A 26447-nucleotide genomic window follows, 5' to 3' on the forward strand; every position below is an offset into this window, starting at 1 on the left:
CTTGGGCTGCTCACTCTGCTGGGATCCGAACCCCACAGGAGCCATGGAGGCCATCAAGAAGAAGATGCAGATGCTGAAGCTGGACAAGGAGAACGCCATCGACCGCGCCGAGCAGGCTGAGGCGGACAAGAAGGCTGCCGAGGACAAATGCAAGCAAGTAAGAGCCCTGCGCCTTGCTGGGCTGCTTCCGGGCGGCCTGGCACCCTCTCTGGGCTGATTTCTTCCCCTGCCTAGGGCTGGGCCTGAGGGTGAGCTTCCCCGGAACTCTGGGGCCTAGGCACTGTGGGGAGGGTGGGGGCTCATGCCTTGTACTAGAAAAGGCAAGAGTGACAGCTGGGGAAGTGGCTCAGCGCTAAGGGGGCCTGCCTCTGGCCTGCACTCAGGCCTAGGGAATCCAGTTGCTGGGAGAAAGAAGCACCCCCGACCCAGCTGCCTTCTGACCCTTGCACCATGACACTAGGATGTATAGTTTTGTAACAAAACAAAGCAAAGCTGAGGGTCCCCCCCCACCTCTCTGAGCCCCTCCCCCATGCTTCCTAGCAGGTGGTGGACAGCGGCTCAGGTGGAGCACCCATACCTAGCCGCAAAAGCCACTGTGGTCTCTGGTGTGAGAGGGGCTCACCTTAGCAGGCTCAGAGGGAGTCTGAGAAAGGGAGGAGAGGGCGGACCATGAGCTGCCCGGGTGTGAGTCAGAGCTGGGTGTGGAGGATCCTCTCCCGTGAGTGACCTCAAGCCTGTGTGCTCACATCTGTGTGGTGTGTGAATGCCGTGTTTCCTCACCACAGGCTCCAGGGGTGAGGAAGAGAAAAGTGTCTGTCTGTCATCTGTCTGTCGTGCTACCCTCACAGCCACGTGATGATCATATCTTGTTGGGACTGTAGAGTCTTTTGGGACTTGCATCCCTGAGCTGTAATCGGAACAGCCATTGCCCTGTGTGCATGCCTGTGTGTCTAGGTTAAGTGTGTCAGTGTGTCCCCCATTGTGACAGCAGTCTAAAAAAGAGGGTGACCTATGACATGGTGGCCAAGAGGAGCCTGGGCTCCGGATTGAGGAGCACTGAGAACTCTGGAGACAGGGTATCAGGCTGCCGGTGACAGGGCCTGAGACCACTTCTACCCTGAGAGCCTTGGAGCTGTCAGGAAACAGGAAGTTTGGAGAGCAGATGCCCAGGAGGCCTTGGGGTGAGGATTTCCTTGGTGGGCGGTTGGGGGGTGGGCAGGGTGTGTGTCGCGGTGTGAACACTGGCTCAGCACTCAGGCAGCCACTCTGGTGACTTGGGCAGAATCAACTCACTTGTTTCCCATAGTGCCCCACTCTGCCCTCAGGGAGCACACACACACACACACACACACACACAGAGGCACGTACACACACATACACACGCACACAGGGTCATTGGAGAAACCAACGGGGACATCTGCAGCCTCAGAGAAGCCGGGGGGCCCCAGGAAGGTGGCAGCGAACTTGAAGCCTTGCCCAGACAAAGAGTTAGTTTAGAGAGAAGGCTTCATCTTGTGTGCCCTGGGACAAGCGCCCAGTTCTCTGCGCCCTCGCGGCCTCCCGCCTCCCGCCTCCCGGTCAGATGGGGATTCACAGGCACCTCCCCAGCTCCCACGGAGGCTCATGGGTGACGGCGCAGGTGAAACCCTTGGCCCCGTGCCTAGCTGAGAGTAAGCACTCAGTGAATGCAGGATTACACCTTGCCCCGCCTGACTTCCCCTTGGGGCCCCTGGTGCCCATCCCCCACTGTCCCGGAACTGCCCGAGGAGCCTGTGTAGCATATCTTTGTAGGCTGGCTCCACTCCTCCTCCTTCCCCGGAGTCCCGACCCAGGCTGGACTGCCGGCTTCTGCGGATCACGGAGCCCTCAAGGTTTCGCCTTGCCTTGCCTTGGGAAACAGAGAAGCAAACCCGTGGCTCCACTCACATCCACTGAGCCAGCTTAATCTCCCAAGGGAGCCTAGTTCTCAGAAGATTCTCGCACTTCCCAGCCAGCTCTGTGGCCAAAAGGGTGGCAGTTTGCCCTGCTCCTCGCTGGATTCCCCTTTGCTCTGTGTGTCTATGTCCCAGGTGACAGAGGGTTGGGGCCTACTCCGTCGTCCTCTGCTTTGCTCCCTTGAGGCAGCAGTTCTCACTGGTCCTGGAGCTGGCCTGGTGGCCCAGAGGAGCCAGGGATCCTCCTGTCACTGCCCCCCAAAGTGCTAGAGTTACAGCACATGTGCATCTATGTTTCGGGTTTTTGTTGTTTGTTCATTTGGTTTAGTTTTTCTTTCTTTCTCTTTCTTTCTTTCTTTCGTTTGTTTTTTGTTTTTGATTTTTTGAGACAGGATTTCTCTGTGTAGCCCTGGCTGTCCTGGACTCGCTTTGTAGTCCAGGCTGGCCTTGAACTCACAGCGATCTGCCTGCCTCTGCCTCCCGAGTGCTGGGATTAAAGGTGTGCGCCACCACTCCCGGCTCCTTTCTTTCTTTCTTTCTTTCTTTCTTTCTTTCTTTTCTTTCATTATGTATACAGTGTTCTGCCTGCAGGCCAGAAGAGGGCACATGTAGATGTTGTGAGCCATCATGCTGGGAATTGAACTCAGGACCTTTTGAAGAGCAGGCAGTGCTCTTAACCTCTGAGCCATCTCTCTGTGTAGCCTTGGCTGTCGTTGATTCACTTTGTAGTCCAGGCTGGCCTCGAACTCACAGCGATCTGCCTGCCTCCTCCTCTCGAGTGCTGGGATTAAAGGTGTGTGCCACCATGCCCAGCTGGGGTTTTTTTGTTTGTTTGGTTGGTTTTGTTAAATGGGTGCTGGGGATTTGAACTCAGACCATCATGTTTGTAAGTGTTCTTATCCTCTGTGCCATTCCTCCCAACCCCCTCCCCTGCCCCTGAACAGTTTGTTTGTTTTTTTCTATATTTCCAAGTCTTTTTTTTTCTCAAGAAACCTACTAAGAGTGACTTGGGTTTGAGTCCAGGTCTTTCTCATTGTTTTGTGTTTTGTGTTTGCAGGGAGTGGGGTGCACACGTCGAGATTGGAGGACTTTTAGGGACTTGCTTCTTTCCTTTTGCCTTCTGGGTCCTGGGTCTGAACTCGGTTTTCAGGCTTAAGGGCAAGCACCTTTCTTCACTGACCCATCCTCCTGTCTGAGCCTCCCAAGTGCTGGCCTGACAGGTGTTCACCACTGTGCCTGGCTGCAGGCCTCCATCTTTGAGCCCTCAGTGAAACCTTGGGATGCTCTGTGCGGGTCAGACATGGAGTAACATCCCAGAGGCCTGGAGCAGACGGCAAGGCAGCGTACAGAGGGTCAGTCACTCCTCCTGGTAATCCAGGCTGCAGGGTGGACATGGGTACCGATATGGACCCCCCTTTCCCTAAAAGGCCCAGACCTGCAGGAGGACGGAGGACCATCTGAACCAACCCCCCCCCAACCCCCAGGGACTCTGGCCAGATCCGGTTCCCGGCTGTGCCTGCCCATGTGGAAGCAGGATGGAAAACTGGCCTTGCTGTTTCCTGCCCACTCCCAGCCCAGGGTAGTAACATCCGTCACTGCTGCCCTTTGACCCTACATCCTGCCTCCACCTCACTAAACTGTGTATTCTGTGACCACTGTACTGGGAGAGAAACTGAGGCCCAAAGCACCATGGCTAGATAGGGAAGGCTGTACGCCCACACACTTTGTGCGTGGAACATGGAGAGGAGAATGACCCAGTTCCTGTTGCTGTTGTTTATTTTTCATACCCTCCTTCTATCACTGGAGGCTTTTTGGAGTGAGTCACTGATCCAACCGGCAAACTCCTGGAGGCTGGAGGCCAGGGGCCCAGGGCCGGGGTCTGGGGTCTGGTGGCTAGGGGTTTGAGGCCAGGGGCCAGGGGCCGGGGTGCCGGTTTAGGGGGGGGCCGGGGTCTGGGGTCTGGCGGCCAGGGGCTGGGGGCCGGGGATGGCAGAGTGGGCAAAGCGCTTGTCGCACAAGCAGGAACACCTGAGTTTGGATTCCCACATCCTATGTAAAAGCCCAGCACAGCGGGGCACGGCTGTAACCCCAGCACTGGGCGACACAGGGACAGGAAGGTGCAGGGGCTCCCTGCCCAGCCAGTCCAACCAAAGTAGTATAGTCCAGTATGTCAGAAACCCTAACCCCTCCCCCCAAAAGAAAAAAAATAAGACTGGAAAGTGATAGAAGCATATGCCTAGTGTTAGCCTCTGCCTTCCACACAGGCGAGCACACTCAGACTCATACACTCAACACACAGACAGGAGAGCACACTCACAGTGAACACACTCACCCACACACATATGCACCATCCACATACAAAAGATCACTTCCTGCTATGTTCCGCTGGTGCAAACATGCCCCCCAGTGAGTAGGGGCTGGGGGGACACAAGGGCTCCCCAGCTCTTAGGAAGGAGGCTTGGTGGGCATTTTCACAGCCTAAGAAGTAGACGGTAAAGCCTCAGAAGTCAAACCAGCACTGACATTTAACTTCCCTGTGCCCTCAAGCGGTTCCCCTTTCAGGAAATCAGATTGCTACTTTGTAGCATGGGGTCTCAGAGTCTGTGTGACTAAGTACCTGACTGTTCTTGTGTACAGGCTGTCTCCCAAAACATCAGGAACTCAGTTAGCAGCCCAGTTGGGTGAGAGGACGCATGCCTGTCACCCCAGCACTCTGGAGGTGGAGGCAGAAGGGTCAGGGATTCAAGCTCATCCTTGGCTCCAAAGGACACTGGAGGATATCCTGGGCTAACATGAGCCCCTGCCTCAGAAGACAAACAGAGGCTGGAGAGACGAGATGGATCAGTGCTTAACAGCACCAGCTGCTCAACTGCAGTACCTGCGTCAGGCAACTCACAACTGCCTGTACCTCCAGCTCTGGGGGATCCAGCGCCTCTGCAGGCAGCTGCACTCACATGTGTATACACACACACACACACACACACACACACACACACACACACACATCTTTGTTTGTTTGTTTGTTTAAGCATACAAACAAACCCCGTCAAAATTTTTAACCTATGAGTCCAGTTGGGTCAAATCTGCTTCACACTGAAAGAGGTCCCCAGGCTTGGCATACAGTAGGTGCTCAATAAATACTCTACTCCACAGGTCCAGACGCCAGCCCGTGGTCTGTGAAGTGTCTTTAAAGGAACTGACTCACTCTCTTAGTCAAAGATGGTTACCTGCCCCAGAGTGTTCAGAGTTCACTAGAGTAAGGTTTTTATTTTGTCGATAGGGAAACCAAGGCCAGAAAATGGGCCAGGAGTCATGGATCTGGGGCTGGGAGCTGGACTCCGGCTCTCAGCCTGGAGGACAAGACCCACCCTTTAGCCTGAAGTACTAGGGAAGATGGGGTGGGCCCAGTCACATCCGTTACAGTGGCAGTCTGGGACGATGTCCAGGGTGGCCTTGGGGATGTCAGACAAGCCAGCTGGGACGGCTCTCTGCCTCATCTGGACCTGGCTCTCCCATGGAGGGTGGGCTTTAGCTCCTACCGGGTGGGTTGTGCCTGGCCTGAGCTGGTAGCATTGGGTGCGTCCAATCAGCCTAGAGCCTCAGGACCTCCCAGGTGGCAGCTTTTACAATGCACCCCCTTAGGGTAGAAAGAAAACAAAGCCTTAATCCCAGCACTCCAGAGCAGAGACAGCAGAACTCTGTGAGTTCAGGGCCAGTCCAATCCACATAGTGAGACCCTGTCTCCAAAAATAAAAATAAAAAAGATAGACAGTGCCACCACGTCTGGAGGCAGAGACAGGCGGATCTCTGTGAGTTTGAGGCCAGCCTGATCTACAAAGCGAGTCCAGGACAGCCAAAGCTACAGAGAAACCCTGTCTCAAAAACAACAACAACAACAAACAACAAAAACAAAACAAACAAAAAAAAAGCCCACAGCATTTAATGTTCTCTTGATGCTGTGTGTGTGTGTGTGTGTGTGTGTGTGTGTGTGTGTGTGTGATCATCTTATTTAACATTCATTGTCCAGATCGATCAGAGACTTGGTGTGAGCATGCAATCAATTCCCAACAATTCTGAGAACTGGGTTCTAGTCTTGGCGGGGAGAGCATGTAACCTCAAGAAAGGGAAGTACCCTCCGTGCTTCCTGCTCAGGAAGCCAGCACAGGGAGCTTGGCCCGTGAGGGCTGTGGGCTCTCAGCCACATACAGCATTAGGGGTGAAGCAGTGGGCTACACAACAGAGCCACTGAAGTAGACACAGGAGTGCTCCTGTATCATGTGAGTTGGGTGGCTCTGAGAGCGACGGATGGATCGCCTCAAATGGGAAGTGGCGGGACAGACTCTCAGGACAAACAGGACTAGATGCTGGAGGAGGTTAAATGACACGTTAATTACAGATGCATGACAAATATGCAAAAATTCCAGAGAGGGAGACATGAGCGTGTAAGAGAATTGGTCTTTAAGGAGAGTGTGCAACGCCAGGCAGGACAACAGGGTCTGGGATCTTTGGGGTGTTTTGGTGACACCATCCTCAGTGTCACAACCCAGAGCAATGGGGAGCCAAGGAAGGTTCCTGGCAGGAACTCAGGGAGAGAGCCAGAGGATACACCCTGCCTGAAAGCTGCATGCGGAAAATGGGAAAGCAAAATCTGATCTGTAGTGTTTATAAAAGCAAAATTAAAGCTGCGACTTCCTCAAGAGAGTGAGAACTCTGATGAGTCCAAGAATGACCAGCGCCTAGATCAAGAGTGAAATCCCTCAACAGGTAGCTAGCTGTGTTCCGTAGTGCACGCTTACTTAAGGGAGGGGGTGGCGCGAGGGAGAGAGGTTTTTATTTTATATGAGTGGGTGTTTTGCCTGCATGCAGGCCAGTGCAATGGCGTCATGGAGACAGAGCGTCCCGCTGGAACAGACGATACTTTATATATACTTTTTGCTTTCTACATTAATGTGGAGGCGCCTGTGTGAGGTCAGAGGACAATTTGTGGGAGTGGGTTCTGTGGATGGACTCTGTGCGTCGGGCTTCTTTACCCTCGGAGCTATCTCACCAGCTCCTATAGGCTTTTTGTTTCTTTGCATGGCCTCAAACTCCCAATCCCTCTGCCTCAGCTTCCCAAGGCTGGGCGACAGGAGTGCACCACGACATCCATACTTTAGAAAAGGAAACTGAGGCCCAGAGAGCTGGGACTCAGACCCTCAGGCTGACTCGTTCCCCTCTGTGTCTCCAGGTGGAAGAGGAGCTGACGCACCTCCAGAAGAAACTCAAGGGAACGGAGGATGAGTTGGACAGACATTCCGAGGACCTGAAGGACGCGCAGGAGAAGCTGGAGCTGGCGGAGAAGAAAGCCTCCGATGTAAGAGCCTGGCCGGGCCAGGCGGGGCGGGCTGCGCGGGAGGACTAGGAGCCTGCAGGGCAGCGGCAGCCAGCGGCGGCCAGCGGTGCCGACGTCAGCCCCCCCCGCCCGGTGCTGACGTCGCCAGCCAGCCGGGGTGACCTCATCGGTCCGACGGCAGCGGCCGGGGGGCGGGGAGAGGTGGGGGCGGCCCCGGCGTGGCCAAGGCTGGCGGGCCCGGGCGCGGCCGCCCAGCTGTCGCCGGAGCCCAGCGGAGCGAGCGCGCAATGGCCGGCCTCAACTCGCTGGAGGCGGTGAAGCGCAAGATCCAGGCCCTGCAGCAGCAGGCGGACGACGCGGAGGACCGCGCGCAGGGCCTGCAGCGCGAGCTGGACGGCGAGCGCGAGCGGCGCGAGAAAGTGAGCGACCCGGGCCCGCGCCGTCCCCGACCCCAGCTTTCGTGCCGCGCTGCAGCCCAGCGCGCTCCCGAGCGCCCTCTTTTCTTCCTGGGTCCGCGCGCGCTTCCAGCTCTCCCTCCCTCCCTCCGTCCTCTGCGTGGGTCATCCGCACCCTGGGTCCCCGGAGCGGGCCTCTTACGCCGACCAGGCAGGAAACCGTTTGGAGCGGGGGGCCGCGGAACGGTCCTCCTTGGGGCTCGCCCGTACAGACGCCTCGTTCCCATTGTCTGCGGCTGGACCGCGGTGGGGGCGGGGGCGGCGCGCGTTCTCGATCCTTCACGCCCGAACTTTCCCGGAGCGTCCCCAGGGTGCGGCCGCGACGTGTCCGCTGAGGGCGGGGTGGGGAGAGGAGAGTCTGGATACGGCATTGCAGGGCCCCCAACACTACCTTGTCTCCCCTAAGCCCCAGGGAATACCCGCTAGAGGCCCCTCCACCCGCCGATGTCGTAGCGCCCACTTTTATGTGCTTTCGCTGAGAGTCCGAGGACCCGGGTGCATGAATAGTTCCGAAAGAGGAAGGGGCTTCCGCACCTCCTCTTCATCCCTGGGTCAAGTCGGGGTTCGGAGGCGGATCTGGGTTCTAAGTGCCAAGCTCTGGCACCCACAAGGCACTTGATTCACTTCTCTTTCCCAAGAGTCCGCTAGAGGTGGGTGGGCAGAGGAGTCCAGGGAGGTGCATTCCAGACGGTTCCGGGGCTCTGAGAGCCCCCAGCCGGGTTGAGCGGCGGCGTTTGCTGGTCAAGGAGAGTCTCAGACAGGGGAGGAATGTTGGATGGGGGATGTCCCGGACCCCTGAAAGCCAGAGTGTCAGGACTCAGGGCGGGGATCCTAGAAACTACCAGGCCAGGTGGAGTTGGCAGCTCAGGCACCGCCTGGACTCCTCCCAAGGCCGCCTGGGCACCAGCGACAGCCTGGCGTGAATGGAAGTGTTGAATCCCTCAAGGACCGCTTTGGCTAGAGGAAGCCTCGGAACCGGGTGGAAACTCCACACAGTAGCTTTTCTGGCCTCTCACACTCCAGTCCCACCCTGACATCTCCAAAATGGCCCCAAGACTCCAGCCAAGCCAGGAATTTGGCAGCCCAGGGGTGGGGTGCGGGGGATGCCTTTTGGAAAACTTGGGGCTTCTTTAAAAGTTCCTGTGACAAAGTGTGCTTGCTTTTCGTGGTTGTGAAAAGACTTCTTAAGTTGATTCCAAGCCAGAAGCACCCAGACCAGGAATGGGGGGGGCCGAGATGGGGCGTGGGGGAGACTTCTGGGCCTGTGTCCCAACAGCTGGTTTCATTTAGATTTTTGTGTGATTAACCGACGTCTTCCTGTTCCTTGGCCACAAGTATCTAGCAAGCCTCTTTTACCTTATAAGGGAAACCCTTTGTAGCCCGTGGAAGGCTTTGATTGCAGGAAGGGGAGGAGCTCAGGATGACTAGGCTGAGTGTGTGTGAGTGTGTCTGTGCCATTCCCGCATGCGCTGCCGTTAATGCATGTTTGTGAACAAGAGCTCCTTCGAGTTTAAACAGTTGAAAATGTGCCAAGATTCAGAGTGTGCCTCATCAGTGTAGATTCTTTGCCTTTTCTTTGAGACAACTAATGAGCCAAGAAACTCTGTGGCTGTGAAAGTTGCTTACTGCCCTGGGTGTGGCCTCGGGGCCCTGCAGCCCTGGCTCCTTTAGAGGCCAAATGGCAGAGTGCTTGCTTAGCGTGCACAGAGCCCTGGGTCCCTTCTCCTGTCCTGGGTGAACTTGAAAGGCTGAGGCAGAGGAATCAGAAGTCCAGGGCTAGACTTAATGTGGTTTGAAGCCAGCCGGGGCTACATGAGACCATGACTCAAAAAACAGCTAAATGCGTCCAGGACAGTCAAGGCTACACAGAGAACCCCTGTCTCGAAAAGCCAATAAAATAAAATAAAATAACCAGCAAAAAACCAATGAGTACAGACAGGTCCAAGGCTCTTTATAGAAAATGGCAAAAGTTAACAAAATAGGCAGTGGCCCTGGTTGCATATTTTTGCTAAATATACTAAGAACTGAAGTGGGCAAGAACCAGTCCTGTCCTAGTTGTTGAATGTGATTGGCATTGATGTCCTAAACATTAAAAAGAGGCGCCATGGGCCACTGAGGTGGTTCAGTTGGACAGAGGTGCTTGCCACTAAGCTGACGACCTGAGTTCAAGGCCCGGGATTAAACCATATGGGAGAAGTGAGACACACACACAGGCACAGATTGGGGAAGGGTGGTCAGAGAGAGAGAGAGAGAGAGAGAGTGTGTGTCCGTCTGTCCCCGTCCTTCCATCCATCTGTCTTCTGTATGCTGACAGGCAGCATATCCTGTTCTCTTACTTTCCCTATTGTGGAACTGGGGTAGGGAAGGCTCGCACTCCCACTGAGTTCTTCAGCTGTTCCCATATAGTCTTATCCTGGAAAGGAAGCTGATCGCATGTGCATGCCTTCCAGTGTGTCTCCTGCTGAGCCCCGTGCACCCACACGCAATGCATGTGCTGGGAATCCACACTTAGGTCCTCAACAACCCCCCCCCAGACAGGGTCTCTCTGTGTAGCCTTGCCTGTCCTGGACTCACTTTGTAGCCCAGGCTGACCTAGAACTCACAATGCTCTGCCTGCCTCTGCCTCCCAAGTGCTAGGATTAAAGGCGTGCGCCACCACCGCCTGGCCACGCTTAGGTCCCTATGATGTGCAATCAATGCTTTTACCCACTGAGCCAGCTCCCCCTCTTTCTGGTATTGTGACAGAGACGTTGCTATATGGTAGCCCAGGCTAGCCTAGAACTCTGTGCTTCGCCTTCAGTCACCTAAACTGAGGTGGCAGGCAGGCCCTGCTCAGTGAGTCTCCTGTGACCAACGTCCCGTGCTCCCTCTCCTGGGTGGCCACCCCTGGGTGACAGAGCCCCAAGTCATTGACGAAACCCTTGCACCGATAGGCCCTCCTTGTCCCCACCCTGAAGGTGTGTGAGACTTGAAGATAAAGCAATACCAGGGCCAGCCGGGTCGCTCAGTTGTTACAGGTGCATGCCAGTAGCGAGGCTGCCTTGAGTCTGAATCCCAGGACATGGAAGAGAGAACCAACTCCCAGAGTTGTCACATAGGTCCCCTCTTACACACACTAAATAAGTGTAATTCAGAAAAATAATAACAGCCTAGCAGTAAGAGGGCCTACACACACCACACACCCACACATACACACACACACATACGTACATACATGCATGCGCACACATACGGACATGCACACACATACCACACGCACACATACAGACATGCACACATGCACACACATACCCCACACACACACACACACACACACACACACGTCTTTCCTGTGTGTTAGGGATAAGCCATGCCATAGCCTTGTCATAGCCCTCAGTCCTGTGAGGCTTTCAGGCTTTGAGAGATACAGGCATGGAGAGTGACACATCTGCTTCTGCTTTTCTGCTCATGTGTCAGGGCCCTGGAAAGCAGTTACCGAGGGGCAGTACAGCTTCCAGGGCGGAGCTCTTGCGGAGCCTGCACAGCTGCCCACCCCTCACCCCCATCCCTTTCCCACTACAAAAGGAAAAGAGCAACCACAAACAACAAAACACCAAAAAGCTAGTGGCAGTGCTGAGTCCGCCCGAGCATTCTTTTCTTTCTCACACCAGACAGCTCCGTGGTCTCAGTGGGACTGGACTCCGCGACATGCTGGGTGTGTGGGATCAGATTCTGTGGCATGCTCAGCTGGGTCCCAGTGAGCGCAGGGACAGCCTTTTTTGAGAATCCTGCCTTGAGCCTGAGAAACTTCTGGAATTTACCCTAGTACTGAGTCTGTGCTGGGTCGGGGAAAGGGCAGCGCTAACCCAGTTACATGGGATTCTGTAGCTGAAACTGCCTCCACTTGGCTGTCCCCCTGCCTCAGCCTTCAGAGTGCTGGGATGTTAGGCTTGTACCACCAGCTTGGCCAGCCAGGCTTCCTTCCTCCCTCCCTTCTTCCCTCCCTTCTTCCCTCCCTTCCTCCCTCCCTTCCTTCCTTCCTTCCTTTCTTGGGGACACTGTGTCTCCCTGGCTGGCCTGGAACTCACAGAGGTCCACCAGCCTCCCTGCCTTCCAAATGCTGGGATTAAAGGTGCGCGCCACCCCAGGCTTGGCTTTCTCTTTTTACCGCTGCAATTTGATCCTTATTCAGCTCATGGTAGCTGCACAGGTTATTTCTCCTGCGTTGACTTGGTTGGCCATTGGTCAGAGAGTGGACTCCCCTGAAGTGTTCCGGGAGACTGGAATTTTATGTTCCCTGAGGTGCTGAGTGCCTTCCTTGCCTTGTGTCAGCACTCAGGAAGCAGGAGGATCCCAAAGTCCAGGAGTTGGACACGAGCCTGGCTACTGCATGAGGCCCCATCTCACAGATCAGTAGTTTTTACAAATTTAACTTCAGATGAGTGTGAATTCTCTTGAGCCTGGACCCTCAGAATGGGCCATGGTAGGGAATCAGGGTCATTGAGGGAAAGTATAGGGGTGTCACCAGCTTTGCCCTTTTTTGTTTGTTTGTTTTGTTTTTCGAGACAGGGTCTCTCTGTGTAGCCCTGGCTGTCCTGGACTTGCTTTGTAGACCAGGCTGGCCTTGAACTCACAGAGATCCGCCTGCCTCTGCCCCCCAAGTGCTGGGATTAAAGGCGTGCGCCACCACCGCCCGGCTTTCCCCTTCCTAACGTGGCTGCATCTCTGACTTCCCAGGCTGAAGGAGATGTGGCCGCTCTCAACCGCCGCATCCAGCTGGTGGAGGAGGAACTGGACCGGGCCCAGGAGCGACTGGCCACAGCCCTGCAGAAGCTGGAGGAGGCAGAGAAGGCTGCGGATGAGAGCGAAAGGTAGGGTGTTTCCCACCTCTGCAGGACTGGGGATGGTGGTGCACGCCTGTAGCCCAGTGCTGGGGAGGTTGAGAGGTGTGAGTGAGAGCTGATGGCTCAGAATATAAGTACTTAAATCCCCAGCACCCACATGAAAAGCCTATGTGGTTACACAGGAGGACGCAGTGGCTTGCTGGTGGCCAGCCTACCTCCAAGCTCACTGAGAGATCCTGTCTCAAGGGAAAGACAAGGGGGGATAGAGCTGAACACCTGACAGCCTGCTTGGCTTCCATATGCACACACACACAAATTTTGGATGGAAAAAAATTGTGATGGTGCTGGTAACCTCAGGGCTGAAGGGATTTGGGGAATGTTGGTTTTAATTCACTTCTTTTTTCTGTTTTACTTTGTCTGAGGCAGAGTCTACCCATGCAGTAGCCCAGGCTAGCCTCAACTCCTAGCGGCCTTGCTGCCTTAGCATCCAGAATGCTGGCATGACAGGCGCTCCGCCATGCACCCAACTTGTTTTTCTCTGTGACAGCCTAGGAGAACACTTTCTAGCAGGCAGAGAAAAGCAAAATGGGCAGGCACGGGGATAGGACCTCAGAGTGTGTTCCTGATTTCTGAGGAAGCCACGGTTCCTCGCTTGCCCGTTTCTAAATGATGTGGAGAAAGGAGGAAGTAAAGATGGATTGGGCAGGCGTGTCAGTGTACACTTCCATGCCAGGACCAGGGAGGCAGGAGCAGGGTGTCCTCTGTCTCGTGCCTGCGTGGTGGTGCCCTTTGCTGTGGCAAGCTGGAGGCTCTTGGATGACAGCAGCTGTATTTTAGGCACAGGGCATAACCAGCCATGGCTGTGCTTGCAGCTGGCTGTGCCATGCTGGTGGTGTCGGTGCTGCATTTGGGCTTCCATAGGGAGCTCTGTCCCACTGTCTACAGGAGTGGCTGGCTCTGCTGTGTCTTGGCTTGGAGGGTGGAGCGCAAACTGCAGATGCAGAGGTCCTGGCCACGGACAGTGTGGCCGGCCCAGCACTGAAGGGTCCCAAGTGCAGGCCCCTCCCAAAGAACTGTTTTCAGTTTGTGCTACTGTGAACATAAACTGGGTGCTAGACAACCACTAGGGGCTGGTCTCGGTCTCTCTCTTGTCTGTCTCTCTCTCTCTCTCTCTGTCTCTCTCTCCCTCCCTCCCTCCCTCCCTCCCTCCCTCTCTCTCTCTCTCTCTCTCTCTCTCTCTGTGTGTGTGTGTGTGTGTGTGTGTAGGCGGTTCAGCAGGTAAAGGTGCTTGCTGCCGTGTCTCCTGACCTGAGTTCAGTCCCTGAGTCCCACATGGCAGAAGGAGAGAACCAATTCCTGCAGGTTATCTTCTGGCCTCCACATGTATGCCGTGGTATGTGTACACCCTTAAACACACAGAGTACCCATGTTGGGCAGATCACAACAGCCTGTAACTTCAGCTTAGGAAGTACAGTACTACTGTTGCTGCTGCTTCTTCTTCTTCTTCTTCTTCTTCTTCTTCTTCTTCTTCTTCTTCTTCTTCTTCTTCTCTCTCTCTCTCTCTCTCTCTCTCTCTCTCTCTCTCTCTCTCTCTCTCTCTCTAACACACACACACACACATTTAAATAGTAAAATTAAGGGAAAAAATGGGCCAGTGAGATTGCTCAGTGGGTAAAGGCCACTCAATGACAACCTGAGTTCACTAACTGTCTGGGTCCCACGTGGTAGAAGGGGAGGACCAGCCCTGCAGGGGTTTCCCACCCTCCACGCGCGTGCTGGGGCGCGTGTACTCAACAGCAAATATATAAGTGTGAAATTACGCTAATAAATAAACCAGGTGTTTGTCATATTCCACACTTTTAATAACATGTCACGAACCCTTGTGCCTAGCTTCCATCTTTGGTTTGTGTGTGTGTGTGTGTGTGTGTGTGTGTGTGTGAGAGAGAGAGAGAGAGAGAGAGAGAGAGAGAGAGCGCGCGTGAGCGAGGTGTGCTTGCATGTGTTTGAGACAGGGTCCTGGCTGTTCTGGAACTTGCTATGTAAACTCGGCTGGTTTAGAACTCACAGAGATCCACCTTCCTCTGCCTTCTCAGTGCTGGGATTAGAAGGGTGCCCTAATCAGTTCAGGTCTCGGACTGAGCGGGCACTCATCTGCTAAGCTGCAGCTCTGGTCAGTGAGCTCCGGGACACTGCCCCCCTCCCCAGCAGTGGCTTTTCTGTGGTCCTGGGGATAGGGAGGTGGCTGAGTCATTCCGGCTGCCCTAGGACGACATTCTCCTTTCTGACTGGGAGGACATAGTTATCCTTATCTGAAATGCTTGGGACAGCATTGGGGTCTTTTTAGAGTTGGGGGGTATTTGCATATGTATAATGTGATATCTTACAGGAAGGTCATATGCATCCTGTATCCCTTTCCTGTGTTTCTAATGTGCCCTCCTTTTAGCAGTGGCCTGTCACATGAGGAATTGTCCGTTTGTGCTGTGAGTGGGCCTTCCTGGTAGAACTCTTGCTTAGAATTTACACAGTTTTTGAGTACCAGCCCCTGTATGTCCAAAATAAAGGTTTATATTGAAAGCCAGGCATGGTTGTGTGTGCCTTTCACCCCTGTTAAAAGAAAAAAGAAAACCCTCCTAGCTTATCTTTGAGCACTTCGGGCTGCTCAGGCTGTGCCAGCCTTTCCGGTAGTGTTGCTCTGCAGCTTGTCCATTTTGTTTCCATTCAGACCTCGCTCTGGAAGCTTCCAGCAATCCCCACCCCCACCCCCCACCCCAGCATAAACATTCCCGCCCATCCTGGGCTTGGGTTCTTTCACTCCTGTGGCTGAGCTGTGTGTTTTAGCTTGCCTGGTTGGCTGGTTTAAAGGGTTTTTTGTTTTTAATACAAAGTCTTCCTATGTGACACTGGCTGGCCTGCAGCTCACAGAGATCCCTTGCTTCTGTGGGGCTGGAGGTGAGCAGCACCACACACACTGCACACTGCAGCGCTAGCTTTACTGTTTGCTTTTGGTTGGTTGGTTGATTTTGGGTTAGGGTTTTTTTGAGATACGGTTTCTCTGTGTAGCCTTAGCTGTTCTGGAGTCACTTTGTAGACCAGGCTAGCCTCAAACTCACAGAAATCCACCTGCCTCTGCCTCCCAAGTGCTGGGATTAAAGGCTGCACCACTATGCCTGGCCCCAACATACTTTCAATGTCTATCTATTTTTTGTTTGCTTTGGTTTTTTGTTTTTTGTGTTGTTGTTTTTGTTTTTGTTTTTTGAGACAGGGTTTCTCTGTATAGCCCTGGCTGTCCTGGACTTGCTTTGTAGACCAGGCTGGCCTCAAACTCACAGCAATCCGCCTGACTCTGCCTCCCGAGTGCTGGGATTTAAAGGCGTGCGCCAGCACCACCTGGCTGCTCTTTTTTTTTTTTTTAAGCTTTTGTTAATATTGCCACAAGATCCTGCTATATAGCCCAGGCTTGCCTGTACTCAAAGGCCTTCTCAGACTCCCAAAGTGCTGGGATGACAGACACTGAGCACTCGGCTGCCTGACTCCTCCACTGAGTTCTCTCCCTGCCCTTAGCTAAGCCGATAAGGGCTCGCCTACTACACCTGCTCCTCAGCGTTCCGCAGGTGTGGCTGCACACTGCACAGCCACGACTGGTGCTTAGGCTTGCCTCGTGCGGGGAGTACAAAACAGGGGTGCACCCTCAGGGGCCAGAATGGCTCTGCTGCTCAGCAGCTCTATATATAAACTTAGACTTTCTGTGCTTGGGTTGCTTTGTCTGTAGAGTGGGGACAGTGTACACACAGTGGAGACAGTGTGCACACAGTAGGGACAGTGTACACACAGTGGGGACAGTGTACATACAGTAGGAACAGTGTACGCACAGTGGGGACAGCGTACACACAATGGGGACAGCGTACGCACAGTGGGGACAGTGTACGCACAGTGGGGACAGTGTACACACAGTGGGGACAGCGTACACACAGTGGGGACAGCGTACGCACAGTGGGGACAGTGTACGCACAGTGGGGACAGCATACGCACAACGGGGACAGTGTTCGCACAGCAGGATGTGATTGGGGAAGCTGGGTATTTGACAGTGTCTGGAGGTCCACCAGACATGGTAGTGATGCACACCTGTTATTCTAGTGTTCCTGAAGGCCGCGGCAGGTGTAACAGCCTGGGCGACGTAGCAAAACCCTGTCTTGTCAGAGCTAAAGAGGGGAGTGGGGGTGGGTGGGATTGAAGTTAGTCAATAAGAATGCTTCCCTGGGGCTGGAGAGATGGCTCAGAGGTTAAGAGCACTGTCTGCTCTTCCAGAGGTCCTGAGTTCAATTCCCAGCAACCACATGGGGCTCACAACCATCTATAATGAGAGCTTGTGGACAGTCACACATGTAGGCAGAGCGTTGTATACATAATAAAATAAAATAAGTAAAAAAAAAAAAAAAAAGAATGCTTCCCTGACATCCACAAATCAGGGTTCACCCCAGCACTGAGGAGGTGGAGGCAGGAGGATCAGAAATCCAAAGCTATCCTTGCCTGAATAGTGAGTTTGAGGACAGCCTGGGCTATATGAGACCCTGTCTTAAAAACAACAAGAGCAAGCCAAAACCATATGATGTTAGGGAGATTGCTCCCTGGGTTCAGTGCTTGGCACAAAAGCCAGAGAACCTGAGGTGGTATCCCCACCCCACCCCCCCACCCCACCCCACGTAAGAGCTGGGCTTGGGGGGGGCTGTAATCCCTGGGCTTGGGGGGGGCTGTAATCTCAGCACTGGAGAGGCAGAGACTGAAGGATCCCTGGGGCTCCGTGGTCAGCCAGTCTGTGGGGAACAGCAAGCTCCAGGTTCAGTGAGAGACCTGTCTCAACAAGATAGCATGGGCGGGAGAGATGGCTCCGCAGTTAAGAACATTTGCTGGAGCTGAGCGGTGGTGGTGCACACCTTTACTCCCAGCGCTTGGGAGGAGGCAGTCTGTGAATTCGAGGACAGCCTGGTCTACAAAGCGAGTTCAGGACAGGCGAGGCTATGCAGACAGACCCAGTTTCAGAAAGAAACGAAAAGAACAAAAACAAAACAAAATATTAAAAAAGAACACTTGGGCTGGAGAGATGGCTCAGAGGTTAAGAGCACTGACTGCTCTTCCAGAGGTCCTGAGTTCAATTCCCAGCAACCACATGGTGGCCCATTATCATCTATAATAAGATCTGGTGCCCCCTTCTGGCCGGCATGTGTATGTGTAGACAGAACATTATATACAAAAAGAACACTTGCTGGATCCAGTTCCCAGCACCCAGATGGCTCCTCAATAAATGGATATAGATGTTGACAGACAGTAGGGCTTCATCCTTGCTTGGGTGCCGGGTGGAGGCGGCATCCGAGGACTTGGCTCTGACACCCTGCCCCACCCGTTTGCAGAGGCATGAAGGTGATAGAGAACCGAGCCATGAAGGACGAGGAGAAGATGGAGATACAGGAGATGCAGCTGAAGGAGGCCAAGCACATCGCCGAGGAGGCTGACCGCAAGTACGAGGAGGTGAGTGGGACCGATGGGGGCGGCCAGAGGAAATGGTGCTGATGCGAGTGGGACCAATGGGGCGGCCGCAGGATGCTGGAGGAAGTGGTGCTGCTGATAAGGGCCCAGCGGAAGCCCAGACTCAGGACGATTACCTCTGCGGGAACATCTGTGTTTCCAGACACAGCCACTTGGCTGGGAAACTATCTTGATGGTCCCCAAAACAGCCATGCGGCCACTTGTCTGAGTTGCTGGAGACCAGCTGATCAACTCACTCCTCTTCTTGTCCCTTAAGCTGGATGAGAGACCATTTGGCGAAGCTGAGGGTCATGACTGCCAGCCAGGATCTGCTGGAGGGTTTTGTGTTTGTTCGTTTCTTGTTAATCATCTTGGACAAGGATCTCACACTAGCTTGGGCTAGCCTGGAATTCCTGTTGCATGGGCTAGCCATGAACTCTTGAGTCTCTGTCTGTTGCCTCAGCCTTAGAATGCTGGGATTATAGGTATGAACAATTATGCCTGGCTATCTTGTTTTTAGTTTTCTTTTACATATATATATTTTTTTTCTCCATCTCTCCCCCACACAGAAAGGTACTCCTATAGCCCAGGCTGTTCTCCCTATGTAGAAAAGAATGCAAGGATGACCTTGAGCCCCTGATTCTCCTGCCTCCATCTCCCAAAGTGCTGAGATGAACCACTACAGCTGGCTGAATTTGGTTTGGTTTGGTTTTTCGAGGCAGGGTTTCTCTGTGTAGCCCTGGCTGTCCTGGACTCACTTTGTAGACCAGGCTAGCCTTGAACTCACAGAGATCCACCTGCCTCTGCCTCCCAAGTGCTGGGATTTAAAGGTGTACACTATCACATCCGGCCTGAATTTCAGTTTTTAAAGAAAAGTTCTGAGGTATCTCAGGCTGGCCTCCAAGTCCTTTTTATATAGCCAAGGGTAAACTTTAATTCCCAATTTTCCTGCCTCTGCCTCCCAAATGCTAGGATTACAGGCCACCATGCCTGGTTTCATTTTAGTTTTGAGACTGTGTCTCCCAAAAAGAGAGATGACAGATGTCAACACCACACTGGTGGGACTCTGGCCCTTCCTCCCTCTGCGTCTGTGTCTCAGCTCTGCTTTTCCTTGCGTGCCTCACTATGGGGACCTGAGATTTTCCGTCCTGTGGAGGGAGCAGCATCCGCAGGGCATGACCTACTTACTGGTGGGCTTGGGTCTCAGTTGGGCCTTCTGTCTTTGTAGGTAGCTCGAAAGTTGGTCATCCTGGAGGGTGAGCTGGAGCGAGCCGAGGAGCGAGCAGAGGTGTCAGAACTGTAAGTGGCAGACCAGGCTCCAGGCGGAGGAGGGAGAGCGGGCTGCGCTGACTGGGGATTGCAGAGCTGGGGCCTCTGCTCAGGCGCGCGGACAGCCACTGCTCAGGGCGCATCCTCGCTTTGCAGAACGTGGCTGCTGATGGTTCTTACTACCAAGGGACGCTTTACCTAGCACAGCATAGAGGCCCCAAGCTTCCTTCTCCTAGTCAAGGCAAAGCTCAGTAGAGCTTTGCTTTGTTTGTTTTGCTTTTGTTTTTCTGCAAGAGGGTCTCTCGTAGCCTGGGGTGCCTGATTCTCCTGTCATCCTGTTGGAGTAACAAGCATGCACTACCACACTGAGTTTTTAAATTTTTGTTCTTCACAATTTTATTTATATGTTTATACACACATTATAATACTTTGATCACATTACATCCTTCACACTCTTTTATGCCCCTCCCACCGACCCCTTTTTTCTCAGTGTGCCTAACTTTAATTTCTTCTTTTGTGTGACCCATTGCAGTTATTAGGTGTGTGTGTGTGTGTGTGTGTGTGTGTGTGTGTGTGTGTGTGTGTGTGTGTGTGTGTATTATGTATGTGTATATATAGAGAGAGAAAGACAGAGACACAGAGAGAAAGAGACAGGGAGGCGCGCGCACACATATATATTAATTTGAGCATGGGTGTGGGTTATTTACCTGAGCAGGGCAACTTGCTGAATAGCTACACCACTGAGAAATGTCTCACCCCCGCCCCCAGGCCATTAACTCCTGGTAGGTGCTCAGAGAGGGTTGACCTCATGAGTCCATCTGTCCTCCATGATGGAATGCCAACAGGCCCCGTCCTGTGCAAGTCTTGTGTAATTAGACACTGTGGCTGTGAGTTCATGGCTGCGGTTGCCCTGTCTTTCTCTGAAGACCGTGTTTCACAGCCCTGCTGCCGACCTCTGCCTCTTACATCCCCCTCCCACTTTCTCAGAGTTCCTTGTTGGCTGCTTTTGAATTTTTGTTGTTGTTGTTGTTGTTGTTTTTTAAAGATTTATTTATTATGTATACAGTATGCATCAGATCCCATTACAGATGGTTGTGAGCCACCATGTGGTTGCTGGGAATTGAACTCAGGACCTCTGGAAGAGCTGTCACTGCTCTTAACCACTGAGCCATCTCTCCAGCCCTGCGTTTGAATTTTTGAGATAGGGTTTCAGTATCTAGCCAGGCTAGCCTGGAACTTGGGATCTCCTGGTCTCAACTTGGCACAGCCATGAGTCCTTCACAGGATGCCATCTGTAGATGGCAAATGCCCTGCAAGGGTTTCAGGGCTCCGCTTCTGACACACTCCTGTGGAAGCAGGTAGAATTTCACAAGTCCCAGCAGACAAACACAGCTCTCCCCTTGGCCCTGGACCAGGGCTTCAACCCCATGAGAGCCCTGTGGGGCTGGGAGCACCTGGCCTCACTGACACATTCCAGCCTTGCTTCCTGGAGTGTCCGCTGTGAACTCTGAATGCCGTCTCCCCCGCCCCCCATCTTATTTGCACACCTTCGTGAGAAAGCCTGGCTAGTCACGGATTTCACAAGGCCTGATTGCCTCATCCGTGGCAGGTGCCCTCCTACACCTTGCCTGTGCTTCTGCCTGGCAGGAGAGGGTTTGATAAGCTCCCAGCATTCCTTGCGTGGGGGAGTGGGGGTCTGGGGGTGGGCTTCTTGGAAGGGAACTGCTTGCTGTGGGGGGGAGAGAGAAAACACAGATCTTCTGTCTTGGTGCAGAAAGTGTGGCGACCTGGAAGAGGAACTCAAGAATGTCACTAACAACCTGAAGTCCCTGGAGGCTGCGTCTGAAAAGGTCGGATGGAGTGGAATTTTCTTCGTTTTGTCTGTCCTTCGGTCCAGGTGACCTGGCATGTGCCAGGGTGTGGGCATGCGGACCTTCATTAATGAGAGCCTTACTGAGGCAGGGTCCGTAGCCTGAGGGCTCACCGGTTTGGCTAGTCAGCTGGCCAGCCTGTTTCTCCACAGATGGGCCGCCACACCCATCCAGTTTGTATGCAGATGCTGGGGCCCTCCGTGCCACATGGGTGCTGCGCTCACCCAGCCAGCTCCCAGCTCCTCCTTGAAATATTTATTTAACGTATATAAGTCTTTCACCAGCATGTCTGTCTTCTGCAGGGTGTCAGACCTCCTGACACTGAAGTTACAAATGGTGACAAGCCTCCATGTGGGTGCTGTCAGCTGTAAAAGAAGCAAAAACCCTTAACCGCTGAGCCGCTCTGGTCTCCTCACTTATTTTCTTTAACAGCTGCCTTTTGGTTTCTCCCTCAGTATTCTGAGAAGGAGGACAAGTATGAAGAAGAAATTAAGCTTCTGTCTGACAAGCTGAAGGAGGTGAGTGGGACTCCACACCCAGAGAGGCCCAACCTTTTTGAGGGGCTAACCTGAAGCACGGTGGTGACTCCCTCCCTCTTCCCCAGGCGGAGACCCGAGCTGAGTTTGCAGAGAGGACAGTGTCTAAACTGGAAAAGACCATTGATGACCTGGAAGGTGAGTGTCTCCTCTTTCTTTCGTGACACCGAGAAGCCGGGTGAGGGGGCGGGCAGAACTGGGCTTTGCTTCCAGAGTGAAGTCTTCAGAATTCTCAGAGATGCCTTGCATTTTTATTTATTTATTTATTTTAATTTAATTTTATTTTATATTTATTTATTTTATTTTATTTATTTTTTGCCTTGCATTTTTTAAATGCCTTCAGTTCTTACTGGCCTCTCTCCCAGAAGCAAGGCTTATCTTGGTGTGAGGAAAGGGGGGGAAAGTGGGGCTTCAGGGCCTCGGTTGCCCCGGGGCAAAGCACACTCAGTGTTTCTTGGAGTGATTGTGTTATTCCTCAGGATACACAGAGCACGGAAATTCCAAGCACTTGGGGCTGGGATCCTCCAGGCTGTCTCATCCAGGAAGGGAGCAAAACTCATTCCTCACATCCCTTATCCATATAAGGGAAAATATTCCATTCCAAAGGGTGACCTCATCATTAAATCATCAGAAGTCATCTCGGGCCCACTGGTGGTGGTAGTGGCGGTTATTTATCTTGAGACAGGGCCTTACAATGTAGACCAAGCTGGCCCCGCCTTTGCCTCCCAAGTCCTGGGATGAAAGGTATGTACCACCACACCCAGCTCACCATTAGTATAAGCGGACAGCTAGGCTGCTCCTGCGCAGAACCCCTGCCCCTTAGCGGTCACTCCGTACGTCAGGTTGGTTGACATGGGGGCTCAACTTTGTCTTGGTTCGCGCTCTGTTTTCTCATTATTCTCCTGTTTGTCTATCCTGTTCCATCTCAGTTGTTCAACTTCCCTTCCTGGGGACACCACCCTCTAGATAGGGTGCCCTAAAATCTCAAGTAGATGACTGTCAGCAAGGATCCGAGCCGTCCCCAGTGACGTGAGCTTTCTGAGGGCAGTGGGTGCCACTGTGGATATCTAGCAGTCCTAGGTGACACATGTGTCAAGCCATCTATATCCTCTGTCCTTGCCACCTCATCTTTGAGCTGGATTCAGATGCCTCTGGCTATGGCCAGGATGACGGTGTGGGCAGTTGGCTTTCTGTCCCTTCCAGACATAGGAAAGTGAGGCCCACGTGGTCCTTTTGAAAATAAGGAAACAGCACCTGGCAGTGGTGGCTCACGCCTTTAATCCCAGCACTCAGGAGGCAGAGGCACTTTGGGGATGGGTGGGTGTGCGGGCCCTTCTTCCATCTCAGACCTAATTAACAAAACACAATGGGGAGGCCAGGGTTGGCAGGAGAACACCTATGTTGAATCCCACCGCCACTACTGGAACTGTGCAGCATCGAGCAAGCCACTTAGCTTTTCTGTAAAATGAAGGTACATTCTGGGTTACCAAGACTGTTGCCTAAAAACACCGAGCAGCCACCTCGCAAGAGCATCTAGTTAACAGTCCTTGACCCAGGCTGGGCGGGCCAGGTCGCTGCAGATTGTTTCTGCGGTTTCTGAACATTTCCAGGTGGACCCTATCATCGTTAGGGAGGCCTTTTGTTTTCTTCCAGCATTTGAATGACTCCTGGCCTGGTCCTGTACCAACCACCACTCACACAGACCAGTGCTGTCTCATGCCTCCTGGTCATGCAGAGCTCCCAATTGCTTTCTAAAGTTACCGTATTTACGTACTTATTTGGTGGTGGAGAGAGCACACAGTGCCGTAGCACAGATGTGGAGCTCAGAGGACATCTTGAGGGGGATCAAGTTTCCCTGTGGGTCCTTGGCTTGGAACTCAGGTCTTCAGGCTCGGCAGCAGGAACCTGATGGGCCATCTCACAGACCACCCATTGACTTATGTATTTACATTTATTTAATCAGCTCAGTTATTGAGTAGTTTGCCTGCAGTCTTGGGGTCCGGTCTTGTGTCATTTACCTGGGATTTAACTCCACTGCCAAGGGCATACATTCAGTGAACACCTCATACTTAGAATTACAGTAACCAGCCCTGGATACTCCAAAGGAAAAACAAATGTACTAAGTCAACTATATTTAGGACCCAAATCTTTTGTGAGTACAGCACCTCCTAAGTTCTGAAGCATCTCAGCTCTCATAAGGCCTCCATAACACACACTGGTTATTCTGTCCGCTTCATAGATGGGCAAACTAAGACCCAGAAAGGTTAAGTGGTTCACTCCAGTGGTACAATTTAGGGCTTCGGTCCGAGTGCTCTGGCTCAAGGGTTGTTGGACTTAGCAAAGGAAAAGACAGGACAGTAAGTTAAATTTGAGTGTCACCAAGGCAAAAGTTGTTTGTTTTGTTTGGGTTGTTTTGTTTTGTTGTTGTTTTTCAAGACAGGGTTTCTCTGTGTGGCCTTGGTTTTCCTGGACTCGATTTATAGACCTGGCTGGCCTTGAACTGACAAGATCTGCCTGCCTCTGCCTCCCGAGTGCTGGGATTAAAAAGGCGTGCGCCACTGCCACCACCAGGCAACATTTGCGATGTTAAGATTTTAATTGTAGTTTATATGTCAGTTCTCTTTACACTATGAGTCCCATGGATAAAACTGATTGTCAGGCCTGGCAGCAAGTGCCTTTTCTTGATGAGGAACCAGACCCAACATTTTTCTTTGGATTAGCGGTGGTGGTGAGACAAGGTCACGTTCAGTCCAGGTTGGCCTCAGATGGACCGTGGCCCAGGATGACCTCTGCCTCCTGCCTCCCGTTCCAAGTGCTGGAATGTTAAGCCAAGCTCTTACTCACATTCCGTTTTGTTGGGTTTTGAGATAAGATCTCATTACACAGCTCTGGCTAGCCTGGAACTCGCTATGTAGATCTGGCTGCTCTCAAACTAAGAGATCCACCTGCCTCCTGAGTGCTGGGATTCAAAATGTACCACTGCTCCCAGCCCAGGACCCCGTAGTTTATTGTGTGGTCTTTGATCACCCCCATGGCGTTCTGTATTAGAACGTTAAGAGCTTTCCTAGCTCTGGCTTCTACTGACACAGCTCGAGATGCTCCCTTTTCTTTCCTTTAACAACATTGCTTATGAGTTCATTTTTTCATTCCTGTTTTAATCTTTACCAGAAAAACTTGCCCAGGCCAAGGAAGAGAACGTGGGCTTACATCAGACACTGGACCAGACGCTAAACGAACTCAACTGTATATAAACCAAACTGGAGGGAAGAGTCCTGTTCTGACACCGCTGGACTGCAGAGAGCGCTGCGTCGTCCTCTCTTGTCAGAAGTTTCTCCTCTTAGTGTGTCTCCACCTTGCTGGAAATGCCAAGCAGATAACGAATTCATGACCAAATATTTTGTATCAGAAAAGCTTTGAGCACCAGTTAAGTTTAATTCTTTTCCTTTCAAGTGGCACCAGCTTCTTCAGCTCTCCTTACTCTAAATTGCATTTATTGCTAACATAGGCAGGGAATTTCCGCACTGAGTGTATTTGCTTAAGGCTGAGGGCATTTGGTTCCTGGGAGTTAGTCAGCCCCACACTTTGAAGTGCAGGCTCAATCAAGTATCTGGCTGTATCCGGTCACTTTTGGGGATTGTCACAAGAAAAAGTGTAGGAATTTTCCACCCAGAGCAAAAATTATGAGCAGGCTACTATGGAAAGCCATAAAGCACAGCCAGATTGGCCTGCTGGTGCTGTGTCTGCTCCACACTCCACTGAGCAGAACACGGGTCCTTTAAGCATTCCAAGCAAGGGTGCTGGGGTGAGATCGCTGCCTGCGTCATCTTCCGGTAGCTCTTCAGCGCTGCTCCGCTCACAGTTTCCTTTCACTCCAGAATTGTTCTGAGGAGCAAGTGTCTTCTCCCAGGACTTGTCTGCTGTGGTGTAACGGCATGCTCGGGAGGGCACGTGGCAGAGCCCAGTCCTTTTCAGGTCAGTCGTGTCAAAAAGACCGCTGGCAAAGCCAGGCTCGGTGGCGCACGCCTGTAATCCCAGCACTTGGGAGGCAGAGGCAGGCGGATCTCTGAGTTCGAGGCCAGCCTGGTCTACAGAGTGAGCCCAGGACAGCCAGGGCCACACAGTGAGACCCTGTCTCAAATAATACAAAGGCTGCTGCTGCTGCTGCTGCTAAGCATCCGTGCGTTGAGCAGGCTATTGCAATAACAGATGCTGGGCACCCAAAGGTCTCTCCGGCGGCCAAGTAGTGATAGGGAAGGAAATTGGCTTAACTTCATCTCCATTGTCCAGAGAATAAAAAATTGAGGCTTGACTGTGCCAAGGCTTCGCTTCCTTGGGCAGCGACACTAGGGAAAGACCAAGGAAGCCCTGACTGAACTGGATGTGGAGTGCTCTGTGCGCGCCATTTGCTTTCGGCTTTGTTATAGTTCTGCTTTCTCGGTTAACATCTCACACGGAAACATTCCACTTTCCCCAGCAGTGGGGGCCAAGTTGAGTTTACAATCCTGACTGAAAACCACCCCGCTTCTGGCTCATCTGAACCCCTGCCCCTCACTCCTATTTATTAAGCATCACACTACCAGGGAGATGAACTTTTAGCAAACTGTGCAATTGGATAAAACCTATTCTGTGCTTTCGATTCTTGCAATTGTACCATATGTGATAGTATCACTTTTTCTACATTTTGGTCAAATAAATTTTTACATAAAC

The 26447-nt window shown here is 52.7% G+C and overlaps 1 protein-coding gene across 2 annotated transcripts; it reads left to right on the forward strand.

Moving 5' to 3' along the window:
* On the forward strand, positions 1–26447 carry TPM4 (tropomyosin 4). Of its 2 annotated transcripts, XM_084759219.1 has the most exons (9): positions 1–157; positions 7162–7287; positions 12438–12571; positions 17950–18067; positions 19293–19363; positions 21108–21183; positions 21660–21722; positions 21809–21878; positions 24909–26447. In XM_084759219.1, the coding sequence occupies exons 1-9, from the start codon at positions 44–46 to the stop codon at positions 24989–24991; spliced, it is 855 nt and encodes a 284-aa protein (XP_084615345.1). In that variant the 5' UTR covers positions 1–43; the 3' UTR covers positions 24992–26447. The 2 variants fall into 2 exon arrangements, with proteins under 2 accessions (XP_084615345.1, XP_084615346.1); XM_084759220.1 differs by lacking the exons at positions 1–157; positions 7162–7287 and adding an exon at positions 7465–7685.

Source organism: Acomys minous (genome assembly GCF_964271855.1).
Source record: "Acomys minous genome assembly, chromosome: 15".
Lineage (NCBI taxonomy): Eukaryota > Metazoa > Chordata > Mammalia > Rodentia > Muridae > Acomys > Acomys minous.

What these genes read in the sequence shown, in the direction of transcription:
- TPM4 (XM_084759219.1), top strand. Translation starts at nt 44, where the DNA reads ATGGAGGCCATCAAGAAGAAGATGCAGATGCTGAAGCTGGACAAGGAG. An exon ending in CCGAGGACAAATGCAAGCAA is followed by an intron (nt 158 to 7,161) that starts GTAAGAGCCCTG and finishes CTGTGTCTCCAG; the next exon opens with GTGGAAGAGGAGCTGACGCA. An exon ending in CTGACCGCAAGTACGAGGAG is followed by an intron (nt 18,068 to 19,292) that starts GTGAGTGGGACC and finishes CTGTCTTTGTAG; the next exon opens with GTAGCTCGAAAGTTGGTCAT.